Here is a 21,859-nt window from a genome sequence, read left to right on the forward strand (position 1 = left end):
AGATGTGTCTTTAATCTAGATTTAAACAGAGAGAGTGTGTCTGAACCCCGAACGTTATCAGGAAGGCTATTCCAGAGTTTGGGAGCCAAATGCGAAAAAGCTCTACCTCCTTTAGTGGACTTTGCTATCCTAGGTACTACCAAAAGTCCAGAGTTTTGCGACCTTAGGGAGCGTGATGGATTGTAGCGTGGTAGAAGACTAGTTAGGTATGCAGGAGCTAACCCATTAAGGGCCTTATAGGCAAGTAATAATATTTTGTAACTGATACGGAACTTAATAGGTAGCCAGTGCAGAGACTGTAAAATTTACTATACTGTAAAATATAGTAAAGGAAGTCCTGCAGACCCTCACTGGAGAACGATCCAGGTCGAATCCCCCCTCTGAGCTGTGCTCTTTCACTCAGGGCAAATTAAAGGCCAAAGCCGAGCACTGATGTGAGGTCACCATCAAACATTAATGGGTTTAAATTACCACTGTGCTCACATTTGGATAATAATTAGTTTCACATACAGAAACAGTGGCCATATTAACTGTGACCTTTAGTAAATTTACCTGAGGAAGATCACTGATTATTATGTGTGCACCGCTGCACGTCAGCATCACATTAAAGTGGTGATGAAACGGAAGTAGTGACTATTCTTTTTTTTCCGTATTGTTATGTACATCCAAACAAAAAGGATTAGAGAAAAGAAAAAAAAAAGTTGGGTGGGTACTTCTGTCCATTGTTTGTCAATTTGATAAAAGCAGATCTGAATACAATCCTGCTGTTGATTTTAAGAAAGGGACGGGATTTAAGCAGATTAAATGATTGGAGAGGTCTGCCATACGTCACCATAGAGAAGTCTGTTGTTCGCAGAAATATCAAGTTAACATTTTGATTAAAAATTGCACGGTTAAAAAAAAGTTAAAGAACCATTCACTTTAATAATATTTAAATGTGTGGATGTCACGTTCTTGTTTATTTTTCAGAGCAGAAACAGAGAGAGGCTTGTCTAGAAAACACATAATAGAGGGTAAGTCAAGTTAGAAATATTCATGATTGCATTTTGTATTGTAAATGTAAAAATCCACAATGCCATGTTTTAACCCCATAAAGTTCTTCATTCAAGATGTGTACAGTGCTAATTTAATGCTGCGTTGTATAATGTAGCTGCTAGTCACCAGTCAGAAATGAAAAGATAAGAAAATGTAGTATAACACGAAAAATGACTTATTTCAGCTTTAAATAGTACTTTGTTTTTCTGACCTTCAGGTCTAAGGGCGTCACTGGAGAGACTTCAGTTAGAGTATGTGGATGTAGTGTTTGCTAACAGACCCGACCCCAACACACCAATGGAAGGTAGGTGTGCTTGATGGGATGCTGGGATAGTTTTTGCATCTTTGACTCCCAGCACTGGAATGGCTGCTCACTTAACTGCTTTGCACTGAAGCATGGGACCATATCAGACCAGCCACATAGCTCTCAACACATAAAAGAGATCAAACACATTGAGACCAATGGCAGAGAGTTGTTTAACCTTTAAGGTGCAAAAGTTCCAAAAAGAGTCTAATCATCCCATTAATTTTGTAATAAACTACAACGTCATACAGAATAATGAATCGTCTATCTCAGAACGTTGAGCAGTGAATGGAGCATGTTGTCTAAGTGTGCTGTCAAGATGATTCAATTTGCATCACAGCAATTGCATCCATTATGCATTTAATGGTTGAGTCAAGCTGTAATTTAGTCGAGGAAGAGTGCATGCTCTTGCTTTGTAGAGTTTTACAAACGCATTAAATGGACTAGTACATCTACATCTCGTCGCAGTAGATCTTTTATAATAGCAAGCAATAGTTTAGAGGGCTAAACAACTGAAGCAGCATGACTGAAAGACCTTAGGTTACTTAAATAGCAAATCCACAGCACTATAGCATGGTAATTTTATTGGAGTCAGACCGACATGATTTTGTCACCTCATTTCCTTAAAGTCCTGATTGGCTGATAATGCTCTTCTCCTTAAGAATGGTGAGATATTAAAGGAATACAAGTTCAATGCAAGTTAAGCTCAGTCAACATCTAACTAAGTTAGTGTGACGATACCATGCTGTACAGCTGTGAGGGCTATGTGGATAGATTGATTAATGTCAGGGACTGAGCCTGATGCTTCTGAGGTCATGGTCATGTAGACATGATTGCTCGTGCTTGTGCACAGACCTCCAGAGTTCAAGCGTGGTCCCATTACCCAGGGATTTGCAGAATCCGCTCTGGTCCAGTTCTGCTGCCTTTTTTTTCTTCTTCAGAGATTTCATTCCATTTGCTGGTTGGTAAACCTCTTTTCACAGTCTTTTGTTTGTTTGTTTATCACCAGGAGATCCATTTAACACTTCAAAATCAAGAACATTCATCATAGAAGGTACATGGTACCCTCAGTGAGAGTTTTGACCTCTTGTCTCCAAAAGCATTTTATGGCTTTGATTTGTGATAGTTTGCCCTCTTATCCTGGTGTGAGAAACCTGACTATGTCCATAAAATGCTGAAGATTTCCAGAAGTTCCTCTTAAACCTGGTATGCTGTAGAATGATTGATTTCTTTGACTATCCTGTCCATCTTGCAAGTGAAATTTGGAGAAGGTCATTGCATCTTACTGACCCGTGATTATAGTGTCTGTTTTTTTGTTGTTGTTTTTTTTTTTTTTTTATAATTACCATGCATTTTCATTCCATTTTAATATCTTCTCCATTATTAATTTTTCTTAGGAATGTACTTGTCATGTAGTTGCCGAGTGGATAATTTTTTTTTGGGCTTCGCTTCTTTTTTTAAATGTTTGTTTTCTGTCAGTTCAAACATAGTTCAATACAGTGGCATATAACATACATATTATAATGAAAGGTTAATAATTAAATACATTGAAGCACTTTAACCAGCTTCCGCTCATACTTCACTTTAGCCTAATCTTTAGATTTTCTTAAAACCACTAAAAAAAATATTTTTTTGCAAGATGATTGACTGCAGTGTCCTCGGCTTCCCTGCATGTGAATATTTTATTACTGCAAGTGACTGCTCTCTTTTTTGCATGTGTCTGTCTTTGTATTTAGTCTTTTTTGATATTTTCTCTTTGTCTACTAATGGTTTACAGTGATATTATTCATAAATCTAAAAAAAGACAAAAGCTGCTTAGCAGATCCCACTTTAAACTGATACATTGCAGATATTCTACAATATGAACACATAGTTTGTCTTCATATGTTAGTACAGATTGGAAATTTGATTTACTATAGGTTTGTGAATGCTGTCCTTTCCTGCCTGCAGTGTTTTTACTTACTAAATAATAGTAATAAGTAATTGGATGTTTTTTTTCATAATATATGACCTATTTGATTATGTTTGTTTATTTATGTATATATTTTCTTTTTTGCCGTTTTTATTAATATTTGGGAATTTCCTGTGGTGTGGCCTCATCATTAAACTATAAAATACAGAAATGTGTAACATTAAATTATGTGAATAGGAACACATTAAATATATTGGCATCTAATGTGGGTCTATAAAAAAGGGACTGTATAGACCCACAAAATGCATTTTTAAACAAGCAGTTTTTTGGAATCCTTAAAAATGTTACTAATCAAAACTTTTTCGAGAATCTTAAGTCTGAAGGAGGGAGACCTGCTACTGCTTCTTAAATTAATGTTTGTGTGAAACTACTGTTCAAAATAATGGCCCATGGTGTGACACCTCTATAGTACTTGACAGATATGTTCTATTATTAACATAGAGTTTTCTTTTAGCCATTTTATCTGGAGATGTCATGCAGTCCGGAGTTGCACCAGTTGATTTATTTTCTGCCCACTGAGAAACTCTTTGAGTAGAGTTACTATAACATGCATAACCTTCAGGCCATTTCTAATGCCCTGTCACTTTGTATAAAGAAAATATGAATAATGGCCTTTGTTGCTCTTAGCCTTTCTCAGAATCTACTTCTGCTCCACTTCCATTACTTTACCGTTATATTCGTCCTTGTTTTTTTACTGGGTAGGTGTGTTGCGGTCATCTTACTCCATGTCAGATACTCTCTGATCACATCTGCTTTTGTTCCTCGGTCCCTCAATATCTGAGCGTTGTCCAGACTTTGATTGTTAATATTGTGATTGACAGAGACGGTCCGAGCGATGACCCATGTGATTAACCAGGGAATGGCCATGTATTGGGGCACGTCCCGCTGGAGCTCCATGGAGATCATGGTGGGTTTGAAAGCACAGGGAATTGTTTAGCACATTAAAATAAAGATTTTTTGTTTTCAGTAAAATAAATATTATATAATAAGTATTCAGGTTGTTTCAGCATCTCATTTGCTGTCATTAAAGTGTATTTCGAATAGATAAGCATTATGCAAATTCATGTAATTAAACCATTACTTAGCTACAAATTTACCTTTTTGCTATATATATATATATATATATATATATAGATAGATAGATAGATAGTTATAGATAGATGACACGGCCTCTATCATTTCTTCAACAAAAAATATGTGGACATCACAACCCTTACAAAAATTAACCATGGTTTTATTGTAGTAAAACTGCTTAATTTTCTTTTGCATGATTTCTTAATGCTTGAGACTATAAAATCAAAAGGACAACTGTATTATTAAAATCATAGCCATATGTAACTGTCTAGATTTGTCATTTGTAAATAATACAATTTATTTATTTATTTACAATTATATTTTATTAAAGTTCTATTTTGACCCCTATAGTGCTTTTTTTTTTTTTTTTTTTTTTTTTAGATCTTGGAAAGTGTGTGGTTTTTTATTTTTGCTCACAGCTAGTCTCGTCCTACACACAAAAGCCCTATTTATGTTAGAAATTCTTCAAAATAAAAGTACTTAAAGTTACATCTAAAGGAAATCTGTATTGCTTTTATTTTTAAATAATTTCTTTAGTATTATTTTAAAAACATGCTCTACACTTGGAAATACATGTAATTTAACCTGTCCTCAGCATGAGTTCACAATGTAAAACTGCCAAACAAAGTGTTAAAAAAATGCAACAAATTCAAAAATATACATTTATATTGAAAGGCAGTGATCTGTAACGTGTCAAACAATACAAAAAGTAAAACCTGTCTGACAGTGTTGACTTGTAAGCTGACGAAGTTGACAAATGCTCTCAAAACTCTTTATATAGTGATATAATTATGTTTTGCATATGGGGAATTATTCTAATGTTGTTTCATGATTTTATTTACATAGATATTTGGCCTGATTTACATGCCTTATTTATTTTACAACCTGTCACATGAGATCACAGCAATAGTAAATCCTGATGTAATGGACTTCATAGAGAGCGAACATGCCAGTTGACCACTGCCTTAGTCATGCAGGTCAGGCACAAATACAATTTCATAACTGATGGGGTTTAAAGATCCTTTGGATTCATATTAGGAACATTTCTGTTGCTGCTACAGGGCAGCACATAAAAATGCTGACCATTACACTGAATGGAACATAAGCTTCTTGTATTTTGTGAGCTACTGGAGACTCAGATTGAGACATCCACTAGAAGGATTATTGTATTAAATTAAATATCAGTTTAAAAATTAGCTAGTTGTCTTAATTTGTTGTCTTGTCAATCAGTTGTTGTAACCTCAGTTGGACCTTTGTCAACTCCGTCAGTTTTTAACACTGTCAGATGAAGGTTTCTGTTAATTTTGAAATAAAGATTTTATGGTTTTTTTTTCAATTTATTGTTCTAAAATAGTAAAACATGAACAGAACTACATGATAATATGTCTGTGTTCTCAAAGAACATAGGGTTATATATGTTTAATATTAAAATTAAGAAATGTAGGAATTGGATTGTTCATAATAAAGTGAAAACTGGAAAAAAAATGTAGAGAATGTATTTAATCACTTCAGCTCCTTTACTGAACACCATTATTACACAATTAAAGACTTCACACTGTTATTGGGTGGAACAAATTAAAATATCACGCTTTTAATGCGTCTGATGGAGTTGACACAAATTAAGTTTTAAAATTAATAGATGTACATTTTTAGAAAAAAAACAAAACATTTTCAGAAAAACCTGTTTCCTTACAGTACATGGTTCATTAGCAGAGACCTTTCTCTACAAATATATAAATTTATAAATAATGTATCAATAAAAATAAAAACTCATTGTAAAACATGTTTTGTCCCTTATATCAAGAATCAGTGATATATACAGTGTGTATATATATATATATATATATATATGACCATATACATAATGACCACAAATTGCGAATTTGTTGCCATGTTTTAGTTAATTGCAGCTACATTGTTAATTCATTCCTCATGTTAGTTAATCGTGGTCACACTAACTCGTTCACTAGTAATAGTAAATTGTCTAGTAAAATGTACTAATTTGTTCCATCGTTTTAGTAAATTGTGGCCACTTTATACTGATTTGTTCCATCGTTTTAGTAAATTGTGGCCACTTTATACTGATTTGTTCCATTGTTTTAGTAAATCCTGGCACGTTGTACTAATTGGTTTCCTCATTTTAGTAAACTATGGCTATATTGTACTGATTAGTTCCCAAATTAATTCGTGGGAACTAATTCTTAATTTATGGTCACAATAAAAATATTTTTGTCCCAATGTCATCTGCTCTGTTGTTTGGCTAACGCACTGAAAAATTTTGGCATAGAATTTACTTTGAAACTATTTTTATTTCAAAGTAAGTATTAACACATTGAAATAAACGTGAAATGAAATGAAGTAGAAAGATTAGAATAGTATTTTCTTGTAAAACATTCTCCAGTTATCTTTGTTTAATAAACAACTTGAGAAAACAATTTTTTTTTAAGTATGCATGCAGGGAGATGCTTTTGATGATAAAGGAATCTGCACATATGTATAAATAGATTTGTTCTATTATGAGCAGCTCTGAATCTGTGTGTACTATTGTATGTTTTTCAGGAGGCGTACTCAGTGGCACGGCAGTTTAACCTGATCCCACCTGTCTGTGAGCAGGCTGAATATCACATGTTTCAGAGAGAGAAGGTGGAAGTACAGCTGCCTGAACTCTTCCATAAGATAGGTATGTGTGTTTTCACTAGAGAAGCATAATTTTTCTTGAAATGAAGTAACAGAGTTGCTGTAAGGGTGGCTGGTTCATAGTATGTCACAATGGTGTATGTGCAGGTGTGGGCGCCATGACGTGGTCTCCGCTGGCCTGTGGGATCATCTCAGGAAAGTATGACAGCGGTGTGCCTCCTTATTCCAGAGCCTCCCTCAAGGTATTCCTCGGCTATGTGTTACAGTCTCTCAGCACTCCTGTTGGTCTGTCCTGACTGTTGTCGGTGGTGGTCTTCATTGATGACTGTGTGTTTTAAATGAAGGCCTTGCTTGAGATCACTTTATCTGATTGTGAAGTGCTCCAACTCATCTGCACATATGCGTGTAGATGAATGCACAAACACTTTTGTGTTTCTCCTCTTTTCTTTGCTGTGATATAGTGCCTTTCCATACATATTTTACACACAGCCATTGAGTGCTTTTGATTTCCGAATGATTTTATTTACTGTACATTGCATTGTATGCATAAGAATACATGCAGATGTAAGTAGACTGCAACACATGTCCAAACATGTCAATAGCAGATTCTCCACAAGTACACATGAATATTTTTAAATATAAATAATTAGCATGATAATACATGATTGACATGATTAGAATTAAGTACGGAAGCAACAAAATTACAAACATGAAGTAAAAAAACAGCATTAAAATCCAAACGCATACATACTCTATACATATTCCATTGAAAAGTATTCAAAAATATGAAAGTAGCATGCATGTCTTCAAGAATTTATTTGTGGATTAAATTAAATATTTTACAGATTTGTACTTGTTAATAATTTTAAAATGTCACCCCAAAATTGTAATTCTCTGTTATTTACACTATACTAAAATCGACATTAGCATTTAAAAGTTTGGGTGTGCGTTGATCAAAAGTGACAGTAAAGATACCATTTATAATGTCGTAAAATAAACATTAAATAAATTCTGTTCCTTTGAACTTTCTATTCATCAAAGAATCCTGATAAAAATGCATCACCGTTTCAACAAAGAAATGTTTCTTGGGCAGCAAATCAGCATATTAGAATGTTTTCTGAAGGATCACGTGACACTGAAGACTGGAGTAATGTTGCTGAAAATTCAGCTTTGATATTGCAGGAATAAATTATATTTTAAATTGTATTAAAATAGAAAACTTTTATTGTAAATTTTACATTTTTGCTGCACTTTTAATCAAATAAATGCAGTCTTGGTGAGCACACGAGACTTCTTTCAAAAACATAAAATCTTATCAACCATTACAATTTTTAACAATAGTGTATGGGAAAATTCTTTAAAAAATAATTTTTTGTGTGATCCATGGAAAAAAAAAATAACAACAGCATAGTTTTTTTTTTATATATGAGATGTGCTTTCGTCTAGCAGTAAGTATAATAAATTACAACATTATACAACTTAATAATTAATAATTGATGTCTACAACATAACCCTGTCCTATTTCTTGTGAGAGCATGATCATTTGAGCAAAAGTTGGAGAAGTATAATGTTCACCACCTTTAGGCAGCTGGTACCCATCACATTCCCACCGCACTATCCCATCAGCACCCGCTCATAAAACATGTTCCTGTGGCTGTGTGTGCAGATCTCATCCATTCCATCATTACTTCACAAACACAATGAATATCCAGCAGCTATTCCTGTGGCTCATCAGCCGGTGGCGTGTGGCTCTCTGAGCAGGTGTGCTGTCTGTTTGAAACAGGGCTACCAGTGGTTGAAGGACAAGATCCTGAGTGAGGAAGGCCGCCGTCAGCAGGCGAAGCTGAAAGAGTTGCAGGCCATTGCGGAGCGGCTGGGCTGCACGCTGCCCCAGCTGGCCATCGGTAATTCTGCCAGGGCTTTGCTGCTCTCTCTCTTTCTGTCTGTCTGTCTGTCTGCCTGCCTGGAGCTCAGGACAGGCTGTCTGTCCTCGTCTCCTGCTTCTGTCATGTGTCTTTTTGTCTGGGGTCTTGTGTTGGACAGTCTTGTGTCTGTTAAATGTATGTTTCTGTTCCTGAACTTCCTTATTAACCAATCAGAGGTTTTAACATAGTCCATTTACTGACCTGATGTCATGGGGCAAGGTTTGGTTGACCAATATGGCCCTATTAAGTCATGCTGGTAAATGCTGTAACTACATTATTATTATTGGGACAAAAAGCATTTTTCTTTATTGAGAGGATCTGTATTTGTTGAATTCTACCTACACTTAATGTGCTAATTCAAACCCTTTAGGGGTAAATAAAGTACAAAGGTGTACCCTTTGAAAGAATACCACCCCAGTGACAGCTTTTGTACCTTTCTTTCGATTGTGTATTTCAGTAAGACAGAGTTACCTGTGGGTCTTTGTGTTATTATATGTTGTTCAGGTGGTCTCTTCCTATCCTAGTGGGCTGTTCTTGGGTAGAATAAGTTGTAATATGGACCAGACTAAAATTAAAAAATCTGCCAATGTGAGATTATCTTTACACTAAACCTGTCCCAAAAATGCAGAGGTTAGTGTTTGCTTGATAGGAACAACAAATTATGTCAGTCCAGGAACATGTCCTAGTTGTGTAAAGCACAGTAAGCATATAAAACAATCAACTGATGACTACTATCATTCATCAAAGGGGAAACACAGATAACTGCAACATTTCAGACAAGGTTTGCCTGTGTTGCTTCAGGTTTTGTTCCTTGAATCCATGCTAATCATTTATACTGTATAACCTTATTTAATAGAGCAGCAAAGGTCAGAGTAACAGCAGGGGTTCAGTAGGCTAGTGCTGACTGATAACTGCAGACCAGATGCACATTGTTTGGCACTTGATGTGATTGTGTGTCTGTTCTTGTGGTGTGATGGTTTTAATGTGATGTGGCTTTCTGCAACCTGTTTTTTAACACTTCGAAGTTCAGCTCAGTTTGAAACAGGATATTCAATGATAAAAAATGTTGTAGATTTACTGTACAGTAAGACAAGGAACATGCATTAACTTGAATAAATAAGTTGTCCAAACTTAAAACAATTGAGTTTAATAGCTGAAAATGCGAGCCTAAAATACGCTTCTCCTGTGTGTCGGTTGTAATAGAACAAAACTCAAGTTTATTTTTATAACTTAAAATGCACCTGCTTTAGCAGTAACTGCTTAGTTCAAGTTTAATGCCCACACATGTTAGCACTCTGTCAAGTACACCTACCTCCGTATTTTTTCTGTTCAGTGTTCTGACATTGTTGGTTATATAAAAAGCACACAGGTCTGAATTGCTTTCATCTCTCCTTAGAGAATCTAATATCTACAATTAGCTCTTTTACCTGAGGCTGAATTTCTGGTTGAGTTTTCGAATGGCTTTCACATTTACAGTAGACTCTAGACCAGGGGTGGCGAACTCCGGTCCTGGAGAGCCGCAGCCCTGCAGAGTACAGCTCCAACCCTAATTAAAACCTACCTGCCTATAGCTTTCTAGTAACCCTTCAGACCTTGATTAGCTTGTTCAGGTGTGTTTGATTAGGGTTGAAGCAAAACTCTGCAGGGCTGCGGCTCTCCAGGACTGATGTTTGCCACCCCTGCTCTAGACTCTTTCTGTTGACTGTTTCGAGTGTTTAGAGAGATGTGAAGTTTCTGTGCTTTGGTGTGTCTCTAGCGTGGTGTCTGAGGAATGAGGGGGTGAGCTGTGTGCTGCTGGGGGCCTCCAGCACTGAACAGCTGATGGAGAACATAGGAGCCATTCAGGTGAGCCACTCACAGCAGGGTACATACATGAACAAAGCTTTTCATTCTGTTAACAGAAATACAGTAGATGAAATGCTGAGGTTTTTCAATGGCAATGGCACAAGAACAATGTGACGTAACAAGCTGTGAAAATGAGCATTAAGTAATTTTTTATACAAATTGTGGTTACAAATAAAACATTTTGGGCAGAAATGTTGTAAAAATTTAAATCAATAGGATACGTAATGTAATTATAATAAAATAATTTATAAAATATTAATAATATTACTAAATAAAAAGTAATATTACTATTGTAATATAACTGTAAAATAAATGTATTTTATTGTATTACTGTTGTACTAGCTATTGAATTACTTTAAAATAAAAAATTGAGTATTTAAAAATAATGTAATAATAAGGATTTTATTTTACAGTACAACGAATATACAAATGTCTTCATTTTTAAACGTTAAACTATCAAGCTTTTATTTTGGCGGTAAACCTCAAGGAGCTCTTAAAAGCAGATGGGTTATAAATGCTTGTCATTACAAGTTTGGGAAGATGGTTGATGCATGTTGCATTCCCAAATGCACATTATAAGTGACTCAAACTCAGAGCAGACACAAAGATGAGTTTGTGCGAAGCATTTATTGTTAATTGTGCCGCTCCAAGACTTTGAAAACACTGGGTCATCATGAGCAGCTTGAGTACAAATAAACACATAGCAAGCAGATTAATCATGCAGCCCTTCTATATGGTGAAAATTCTCAATATACAACCTGACATTAAACAGCCCATTATAATCTTTTCAGTCAACATTAAATCAATTATAAAACTGCAAAAATGGAGAAGGTAACGTAAAAAACATATTAGGTTATTGTTAATGAATTTGTAAAGTTTAAAAACACATTAAACTTCAGCCCAACATTCTTCCAGGTTCTTCCAAAATTATCATCATCAATTATACATGAAGTGGACAGTATCGTAGGCAACAAGCCCTACAGTAAAAAGGACTACCGGTCTTAAAAGGAAAGCCAGTGACACTGAGACGACCTGCTTCTTTCTCTGAGCTTTGACTGAAAAAACATTGGCTCATGGGACCAGCACTGTCACAGGTCCTGCAGGAGAAGCCAACTCACACACTACATGAAGTCTGCCGACATTAGCCTGAGAGGAGGCCAAGAACCGCATGGGCAGAAGAGAAGCATGCTCACATACAAATCAGCTAGGCTGGCTCAATAAGCAGAACGACCACCAACCACCAAGAAACCACCGGCTCGCTTCCTCCTCCCTTTGTCCCCTTGTAGTAAACACTAAGAAGTGCAGTATTAGAGATCCAGAATTTGTACTTACTCTAGAAATGCATGAGATCTGGCCATGGCACTTGCTTTACATGTTGGAAAACAAATACATTTGCGTAAGCTCACAGAAAGTAATGAAGCTGATGAAGCACTTTGGTGAATGCAGAAAGTTACATGACTGAACAAACTAAATAGGGCATTTGATGTTACTCATCTCTGGTTTTATATCAAAATTGTTAGACAATCTAGTGCTTGTTTACAAGACTTCATTTATACTACAAGCTATATCAATTCTGGCTGTGTTTTAGTTCTAAACATAGAAAGGGGAAGCCATTTGAGTTACATATAATACTGTATAAAGCTATGGGTTGTGAGACTGTCAGAAATATTAAATAGAGATCAAAAACAGGCCTCAGCAAATGTGCAATATCAGAAAGTTTGTGTTAACTCATTGTTCTTTTTACTTTTAAAACCTTTTCTAAGAAGCAAATGACCTAATACAGTGTAGACAGACAGTAGTTGAGTGGTGGTCTGTGTGCTCATTTGTCATCGCTTCGTCGGGCTGAAACCAAAGAAATTTCTGTGCTCGATCTGCCGTGCTGTTACCTTCAAACTATGGGTACAAGGTTTGACCACGTGACCCATTGTTTAAAATGTTATTTGGAACTCGTCATGTTTTATGCCTGAATGTTGTGTACTTTAACTCGTTTTCAATGTATGTGGAAATCTCTGTTATTATTTATTTTAACAGTTTTCAGAATAATTTTGAGACAAGCCTGTCTTTTTTGAAGGCATTAAGGTGTTATACTATTTGTTGTTATTTGTCAGTTTACCTTGTCATGTTTAATGTTTGTCGTCCTAGTTGTATGTGTTGTTTGCGTCTTAACTACGAATTTTTTATTTTTATTTCGTCCAATGGCGCCCTCTACTGGCTCGCTCCAAATTAGCCTACTACATTAAATTTGACATTACTCGTTCGAAAAAGGCTTTAAATTAACTGTTGCTTTTGATTAATGATAATTTACAATAATATTTGCAAGGCAGTGGATATTTTATTCTTAGTGCAAGTTATTTTCCATGTGTTTTCCATGAAACATTATTCCAGATGTGTCTATAAAAGTGGTAAATCATATCTTGGACATTTTCAAACTAATAAGCCAGTGATTAGGACAGTGTTAATTTGCTGTCTGAGAATTACTAGATTATATTCCTTATTTAGTACTAATGCGAAATATTCAGTGCTGGCAACCATTTGTTTAGCATGTTTCATCTGTACCAGTATGTGTATGCATTATGGCTTTTTAAAACCATCAGTGGTGAATGGAGAGCATAATCTGGTGGGAGTGACAGAGGCTTTATGGAGTAATTTATATGTGATCATAGTTATTAACTTTAAAATAAATGCCCAAATAAATTCACAACATATCAAGGCAGTTCAAAATATTCAGACACTCATTTCAATATGAATGGACTTTTTACTGAATTTATGTATTAACATCTTTAAAGAGTTGCAATACAGTTGGCTGCGTGTACATAGTAATGAATTTTAATAATGGCCTATTATTTTAGTGTAGAACAATGCTTATGCTTGGCTGGGTATGAAAGTGTTGACCTGTAGTTGGAATGTAATGCATCTTATAAGGGTTTTGATTGTTGTCTGAGCTACATCCTGTTTTAGGAGAGGAAATGCGTCAAACATACTGTTTAACAAGAAAAAAATCAGAGATTATTAATAATATTCGTACGGCTTTTTGAAGTAGCACTTTAACCAAAGACCACAGGATCTGATAGAAGTGGAAGGCGTTACTTCAGTTGCCTTTAGCTGAGGGTCATCGTAAATGTCCTTATATTTGTCATTTGTATGTTGAGTCAGGCTGCATCTATCGTTTAAGATGTTAGTGGTTTGCTTTCGCTCAGGAAGTCATATGTTGTCAGTAATTAGATGGTAAAATTGAAGCAGTTTTACCAGTTTAGTCATGTGGAGGATAAACATCATTGAATGAGAAATTGTTGGTGTACAGTCCCCCTCCTCCCCTGCAAGGACAGAGGCTGTTGAAGAAGGAGCCTAAGTTGAATACTTTGCTGTAAAATTATTTAAAAAATAGTCCAATATTGTCAACAGGAGTAACTGTATGTACAGGAATGTTTTGAAGCTGATTTGATAAGAATACTGTTTTTTGGTATAACCTATAATTCTGACATTTGTTAACTGTAATATGACCATTACTGTTACAGATATGCATTACGTTATGTTGATTTCTGTAGATACATAATGGAATGGTTTGATAACATGTATATAATCTAAATATATACTATACTGGTCTTATTGACCATTATCACATTTGCCTTCATTTATTTTTTCATTGGCAATTATTGCTTGTAACATTGTGCTTGGAAAAAAAAAAAAAAATGTAGCGCTTCAAACAACTGAAAATAAATTATTCTAAAATGCTTTCATTTAGTCTTTGTGTTTTATGTGTCTAAAGACCACAAAGGGAATACATTTATTTATTGGTTAAGTGTCCAAAATATGTGTAAATGTGTAATATGTATGATATACCTTTTTTTCCTCTTAAAAATCTTTTGTAAATTATTTTAGAGCATTACAGGGTGCCAATAATTTATTATTTTTAATAAAACAAACAGTATTTTGTTCTGAAAAACAGAAAAAAGCATAAAGACATTTTTTTTTTTGTAAATCTAAAGTATAGTTCAATCATGCAAATGGCAAAGTAATGTCAGTATTCTTGTGATTATTTCTGCCCATTAAACATCTTAAGAGTGCACACAGAAAAGTATAATTCTTTAACTGCAGTTATCAAAAACATTCTTTAAAAATTCAACACCTATTTCTATACCCCTTAGAGACGTTGAATCATGAATAAAACATTTGTAAGCTTCCAGAAAACCAACCATTACAAAACAAAGAAAAAGCATCAACCATGGTTGTTTAAAAAAAGGTTTTAAGTGCTATCTTTGGTCGTGGCTTAGCTGCAGAAATATTGAAATATACATTTTCTTTGAGTTCATAGTCTGCACTGAGAATGCAAATCACACTTCACAAATGCATAATGTGGAGAAGGTCCTGTACAAAAATAAATCTGTAGCAAAAACCCTAAAAGGACAAAACACTGGTTCAGTATAACAGGAATCATAGTGATTATAAGGTTTACAGTAGTTTTCTTTAAAATAAAATTGTACACAAGAATTCACACATTAAACATACATTCATACAGTACACAGGTAAAAATTGACTCCAGTTTCATATTTTTTGTATTACTTGAAATATGGACAACATACATCAACGCCTAAATATTATACACCGTAGTAACAAATTTGCTCAATTTTGTGCAAAATTCTACTTAAATGTTAGAAATTGACAATGTTCATCATGAATGATGTAAGATAATCAAAGTCTCTTACAACAATTCCAAATATCCACACTCAAGACAAAACCTGGGGTTAAATGGATACAAAACCATAAAATGAGGTTATATAAATGATAGCAGAAGTCTGGGTGCACTATCCCTTTAAGCCCTGTTTAAGATCACAGTGACACTGGGATTCACTTCAATTTCAGGTGAAGCGAAGGCCTTGATTTGGTGCTTTTCTTGATTAGAGTTAAACTGAAGTCATCAGGAAGTTCAATCTCCCTGAGCAGAACTGATGCTGAAAAAACTCTTTGAATTTGTCCTCATCCAGGAAGAACTTCAATATGAATAGTCTTCTCCATGTTGTCCACTTTTCCACAAGAAAGTATATCATTTATTGACTAAATAATGGAAGTCTCCACCTTGGAAGTTTGTCCTTGTTAGAGTCATCTGACGGTTTGGTGGACTTTTGTGTTCAAAGATCTAAAAAAAAAAAAATGCTACAAGGCTTCAATTTTAGCCAAGAGTCCACTCACAAATTCAAGCCAGGTCAGTTTACAGTCAGTGAAACTGTCGGTGTCTGTTACTGAACTGGGTAAGAAACCGTGAGATTGCTATACTGATGAGTCCTTCCTTTTGCTTCTGCTAATATTCTGACTAGACATGAGCCCTGTTATAAAAAAAACATTACACAGGAAAGTTGTTATTTGAGATTGCTGTAAAAAGTGAAGGTTATTGTGAATTACCAGTGAAATTACCCTCTTGACAGCTCGGTCCGACCCAGCTGTTGAGACAGGTGCAGCGTCCATTGCGTGGATTGCATTGACCTCCGTTGTGACACTCACATCTCTCTGAGCAATCAGGTCCAAATCGATTCACTCCACAGTCTGATGGGAATGCAAAAAGACATTTTTGACTAAATGACTAAAGAAAAAATCAAGTGACACAAATTCGGTGGAAGGCTTACCTATATCACAGCGAGATCCCATTTTCCCAGGTGCACACAGACACCTGCCACTAACAGGGTCACATGGTGTGTCTCCGTCACAGTCACATATGTGGACACAATTAGGCCCAAATTTGCCTGGATCACACTCTGAAACATAAACATACAGTTTACATAATATTCAGATACAATAAATGTGTACATATATACATGTGTACATGTACAGATATATGTATGCATACTGTATATATACATACTACAGATGCATTCAGATGTATAGATATAGACTATCATTTATCATAAAAGCAAATCAATACTTTTACTCAGCAAGGATGCATATATTTGACTGAAAGTGACAGTAAAGACATTTACAAAATTCTAATATTTCAAACAAATGCAAAGTGAGCTAAGACATTTGCAAAAGATTTTTTTCCAAGCTTTGTTATAAAGACATTGATGATAAAACACTGATATCCTCTGCACCTCTATCACAGCGGAGTCCTTGATAACCTGGAGGACAGAGGCAGCGGCCAGTTGCAGAGTCACAAGGTACATTGGCACGGCAGTCACACAAAAGCTGGCAGCGATGTCCATGGAAACCAGCAGGGCACGCTTTCGATAAAAAACAAACAAACACCTGAATCAGAATCATTACAAAATGGACTAAACTGGTCAGGATGCAAAATTAGATGAAACAGATGCTGCGTTTTCTCACCATGTTCACAGAGGTGTCCGTAGTACCCAAGAGGACAGTGACACTCGCCCGTCACTCTGTCACAGGTGCCATTATTTTTACAATCACATATTTCCTTGCAGTCAGCCCCATACCGGCCTCTGGGACACTCTGATCAACACAACAACACATTTAAACAGAATTTAATAATCTATTATTTCCATTTTTCATAATGTAACATTTCTAAATTCATTTAAACATTTATTTAGAGAAAATAGTTTTTCATAGAATAAAATTCTATTATATATTATAGTATTATATATATACTGTATATATTATAGTATTTCATTAATTTATTTTAATAAACTACATATATATATATTATTTTTATATTATACAAATATTTTATCAATAAATTATTTCATTTATTTTAGAATTTTACATTTTGTCCAAAATTTATTTTTGGCTTATCAATATTGGCTTGAATTTTTTATATCAGTGCATCCTTAGTCACACTGTGTTTTTATTGTATTGATAAAAGCTGCATATTTTGCAGAATTTCTATGTTCGGGTGAACTGTGCACAATCAGCTGACCTCTATCACAGCAGTTTCCTGTCCAGCCCAGCCCACAGGTGCAGTTTCCTGTAACCGCGTCACACAGTCCTCCATTACTGCAGTCACAGCGCTGAGCACAGTCCTCGCCAAACCAGCCCCTAGGACAACCTGAGACACAATTACTCTTCATCGGCTTATTTCATACAAACTCAGCAAAACATTAGTCGATCACTTCAACATTACTTTTATCAGGAATACAGTCAGACCTTTCCCACAGTCTTCCCCTCGCTGACCCGCTTTGCACACGCATCTGCCTGTGACCGGATCACTCTTGGCCCCTTCACCACACAAAGCCACTCGTGCACAGTCTTGCCCGTAACGCCCTGATGGACAGGCTTTAGAGAGAGAGCAGTCTGTTAGTGATTACACTAACCTTTTAAAAAAAAAAAAAAATCTGGAAATGAGACAATATTTGTTAAAGAACAATGATTAAAAATTGTAAAAGTGTGACTGACTGATATTGCAGTTTGGTCCAATGAATCCCGGTGGGCAGGTACAGGTGCCAGTGCTGGTCTTGCACACTCCTTTATTCAGACACTGGCACTCCTGCTCGCAGTTGGGACCATAACGGCCTACCGCACACTCTAAAACAACAAGGCATCATGGGTACAACATCTATGCAGTAATCTATGTAGTAATAACGATTTACTTCTTTAAAACTTTACAGCAGGTCAATGTTTTTTCAACAATGGGCATTTTGGCCACTAATACAAATGACTTTTAAACATGTTTCCTGTCTTGCTAAGACTAATTTCATAGCTTTTATATCCTAAATACTTATAATTAAGTAACATGCATAATTTGACAATTACAGATTGATTGGAAATTACACACAATAAAGTTGTATTTGTGATGGCAATGATGCCACATATTAATTGAGTGAATTGTGTAGGTTTTTTAAAGATGTACTTAATTTAATCATTTTTGATTTCATAATCTAGGCCAAAGATAAAACAAAATGTAAAAAAAAGTTTTTAATATGACATAAGAATAAAAGAAAAAAGTTTAAATCTGTTAGTTTGGTAACAAATTACAATAAGGTTCCATTAGTTAATGGTGTTTAATGCATTAACTTACTTTACCTCTCAATGAGCAATACGTTTGTTACAGTATTTATTCATCTTTGCTGACATTAGTTAATAAAAATACGACTGTTCATTGTTAGTTCATGATAGCTCAGGTCCATTAAATAATATTAACATACAACTTTTGATTTTAATAATGTATCAGCAAATATTGAAATTAACATGAACTATCAATGAAAAATACTTCTAAAAGCTTTTATTAACCTTAGTTAATGTTAACCTCTTTGTAAAGCCATTCGTTTTAATAAAAATCAACACCGGTGACAAAATAGTGCCTGTATACTAATACATAAAAGCATATTTTACCTGTCTGGTGTATTCGGAAAAGAATTCATATATTTTTTTCCATATAGCCATATTGTTACATATTGAATCCTTACTGTTCATCTCAGTATATACATAGGACTTAAGATGAAAGAAGGTGAGATCATGAAGGGCACACCTGTATCACACTTGCTGCCCTGATATCCTGGAGCACAGTAGCAGACACCAGTGACGGGGTGACAGAGCTGATTAACCTCAGAGCACTGGCACACCTGATTACACTTCAGTCCAAACATACCTGACTGACACACTGCAGAGCAGAGGAACAAAACAACCTTTGAGATCCAGGACAGCAGGATTAGTGTTTAACAACTGATATGCTGTCAAACACATTTCAACATAAGTGTAATGAGATCAGAAGATAATCACTCACTTCGCTCACAGCCGTTACCAGCAAATCCAGGTGGGCAGCCACACTCCCCGGTCACATGGTTACAGGAAGTGCCGCGAGGACAGTTGCATCGCTGAGCGCATCGCTTCCCGTATGAACCGGGTAAACAAACTGAAAGAGCACAAATGAGTTACAGTATGCTGGATCTGCCAGAAGGGGGCAATCTGACAGATAAAAACAAGATAGCCATTGGGGAAAATTACTTTTCTCGCAGTGCAACCCTCTCCAGCCTGCAGGACACATACAGGTGCCAGTGATGTGGTGACATGGGGCGTTATGATCACACCTGCACTGCTGCTTACAGCCTGGACCATATAAACCTTGAGTACATGCTGATCAAACCACACAGAATGAGAATACATATTCTTCTTTGTGGTCAGTTTTTAAGCAGACATTATGATGACTACTGAGGCACTATGATGCTTTTTACCCATCTCACAGTGTGAGCCCATCCAGCCTGCTGAACAGAAGCACCTGCCATTCTGTCGGTCACACACTCCGCCATTCTCACACTCACACTTGTGTTGACAGTCAATGCCGAAGTGTCCCAGAGCACATTCTGAACATAAAACACAGGAACGAGATGTTTGAAAAACAAAATCGCCAATTTGGCAGCTGAAAATGTGTACATATTTTCCCTGTTATATGAATTACTGTAAACGTTGTGTATCAAAAATGTCTGGTTTATGTCTAACCCTGTTCACAGGCCACTCCAGTCCATCCACTTAGACATGTGCAGTGCCCACTGATTCGGTCACATGACCCTCCATTCTGGCACAAGCAGTGCTGGTGGCAGCCCACACCATAGAAGCCAGCTGGGCATTCTGGGGAGAGAAAAAAAAAAAAAAAAAACAGACAAAGATCATTTCTTTCATGTGAACTTTCAGTTGAGCATGATTCTGATATGAGAGCTGTCAATTAATCAAATGTTATTAAAATAATTACAAAATGGAATGCCTAATCAAATTTATTACATATATGAATATATTTGTACATTTATTTTATTATTATTAAATTTATTATTATTGTTATTATTCATAATAATAATAAACATACCGTTTTTATTTTACTTTTCTAGGGTTATCAATTTAATGTTACTTCAGTAGAAATAAATATACAAAAATAACATGTTATTTGTATAACTGTCATGTTTATAAACAGCTATATAGAACACAACAGTATAAAACCGATTCCAAAAAATACAGAAAAGCTTATCTGTTCTAAACTTAACACAGTACCTCAAAAATGTGTTCAAGGCAAGACACTGAAAAAATACACATAGGAATCACTTTATTTTACAGTCCTGTTCCACGTGTCCATACTATGTACTTATTATAGCAATTACAATAACTGGGTTGTAAATAGGTACTAACCCTGAACCTACCCCTAAACCTAGCTTAAGCCATGTAGTTACCTTATACTACCAGTATGTAAGAAATTATAGTCTGCCTCGACTCAGCTTCCACTCCAAATTGTGTATTAAACTATGCTCCTTTCTCTACAAAGAGCTTAATTATCATATAGATAGTTCTTTCCGATCTTAATCATATGTAAATAGTACCTCCGGAGCGATAATTTGTCACTTATAGCGTGGGAGAAGCAGCAGGTCGTCAAGAACCATCTGCTGACCAAAAGGGTACATGAAATAACTGCTATGGATTCTGTTTAATCTTATCACCTTAACATTTGGTTGTTCCCACTTGAGTCTACCGAAGATGTGGGAACGGAAGGCTATCACTTTCATTGTCATCCGCAATTTACATTTAAAACGAAACTTAATTTACATGTTGAACGGGAAGATGAACGTAATACTGTATAAAATGATTGAGCTTAGGATGTTCGGGGTTCAGTCTGACTCCGTTGAACCCAAGGTACTACATGTACTTTGTCACTACTATTCTGTAATAAAAGTTATTCTTCATCAAGATCTTCGACGTCTTCACTTTTTCTTACAAGTACTTTCTTGGGTAAGTACACTGTAAATACACATACTGTAAAATAAAGTGCAAACTATATATCTCTCTATGTGTATGTTATTAATAATAATAATAATGATGATGATGAGGATGATGATAGTGTTTTTTTTTTGGCGCTTCTTGGCCTTACCCCATTTTTTATGAAGCTATATTAAGTTTGAAATAATTCAGCTTTAGATGCCTGGAATCTGTTTTATTCTGTTGAGCTCTATATAGTATCTGTAAAATAACATGTTATATATATATATATATATATACAGTATATATAATTATTTCTACAAAAGTAACATGTTCAACAGATATAAAAAAAAATCTCTGCATGTTTTTGATTAAAGGGGTCATATGATGCAATTTCACATTTTCCTTTCTCTTTGGAGTGTTACAAGCTCTTGGTGCATAAAGAAG

At 35.3% G+C, this 21,859-nt stretch overlaps 2 protein-coding genes across 9 annotated transcripts in view; one reads left to right on the plus strand and one right to left on the minus strand.

The window, feature by feature from the left end:
- Nucleotides 1-14,385, plus strand: part of LOC107687393 (voltage-gated potassium channel subunit beta-2-like) — a 70,192-nt gene extending 55,807 nt beyond the window's left edge. For 4 of the 8 annotated variants that reach the window (XM_016484696.1, XM_016484695.1, XM_016484692.1 and 1 more), the window contains 9 exons: nt 970-1,013; nt 1,253-1,339; nt 2,349-2,393; nt 4,133-4,218; nt 6,945-7,065; nt 7,170-7,264; nt 8,806-8,926; nt 10,704-10,792; nt 11,708-14,385. In XM_016484696.1, the coding sequence (XP_016340182.1) occupies nt 970-1,013; nt 1,253-1,339; nt 2,349-2,393; nt 4,133-4,218; nt 6,945-7,065; nt 7,170-7,264; nt 8,806-8,926; nt 10,704-10,792; nt 11,708-11,797 (778 nt within the window). In that variant the 3' untranslated portion in view covers nt 11,798-14,385. The remainder of the gene's footprint in view (nt 1-969; nt 1,014-1,252; nt 1,340-2,348; nt 2,394-4,132; nt 4,219-6,944; nt 7,066-7,169; nt 7,265-8,805; nt 8,927-10,703; nt 10,793-11,707) is intronic. The other 4 variants (XM_016484697.1, XM_016484693.1, XM_016484700.1 and 1 more) reach the window with 3 other exon arrangements.
- Nucleotides 14,386-15,534: 1,149 nt separating this feature from the next.
- megf6a (multiple EGF-like-domains 6a) overlaps nt 15,535-21,859 on the minus strand; it is a 36,755-nt gene continuing 30,430 nt past the window's right edge. Inside the window, exons 22-34 of the mRNA XM_016484826.1 lie at nt 20,174-20,302; nt 19,909-20,037; nt 19,682-19,810; nt 19,461-19,589; nt 19,206-19,337; nt 18,134-18,262; nt 17,885-18,013; nt 17,658-17,786; nt 17,105-17,233; nt 16,873-17,001; nt 16,411-16,539; nt 16,202-16,330; nt 15,535-16,113 (exon numbers count right to left, since the gene is read on the minus strand). Coding sequence (XP_016340312.1) covers nt 16,058-16,113; nt 16,202-16,330; nt 16,411-16,539; nt 16,873-17,001; nt 17,105-17,233; nt 17,658-17,786; nt 17,885-18,013; nt 18,134-18,262; nt 19,206-19,337; nt 19,461-19,589; nt 19,682-19,810; nt 19,909-20,037; nt 20,174-20,302 — 1,607 coding nt within the window. The 3' untranslated portion in view covers nt 15,535-16,057. The remainder of the gene's footprint in view (nt 16,114-16,201; nt 16,331-16,410; nt 16,540-16,872; nt 17,002-17,104; nt 17,234-17,657; nt 17,787-17,884; nt 18,014-18,133; nt 18,263-19,205; nt 19,338-19,460; nt 19,590-19,681; nt 19,811-19,908; nt 20,038-20,173; nt 20,303-21,859) is intronic.

This window comes from Sinocyclocheilus anshuiensis, unplaced genomic scaffold (assembly GCF_001515605.1).
Source record: "Sinocyclocheilus anshuiensis isolate Anshui unplaced genomic scaffold, SAMN03320099.WGS_v1.1 scaffold1114, whole genome shotgun sequence".
NCBI classification, from domain to species: domain Eukaryota; kingdom Metazoa; phylum Chordata; class Actinopteri; order Cypriniformes; family Cyprinidae; genus Sinocyclocheilus; species Sinocyclocheilus anshuiensis.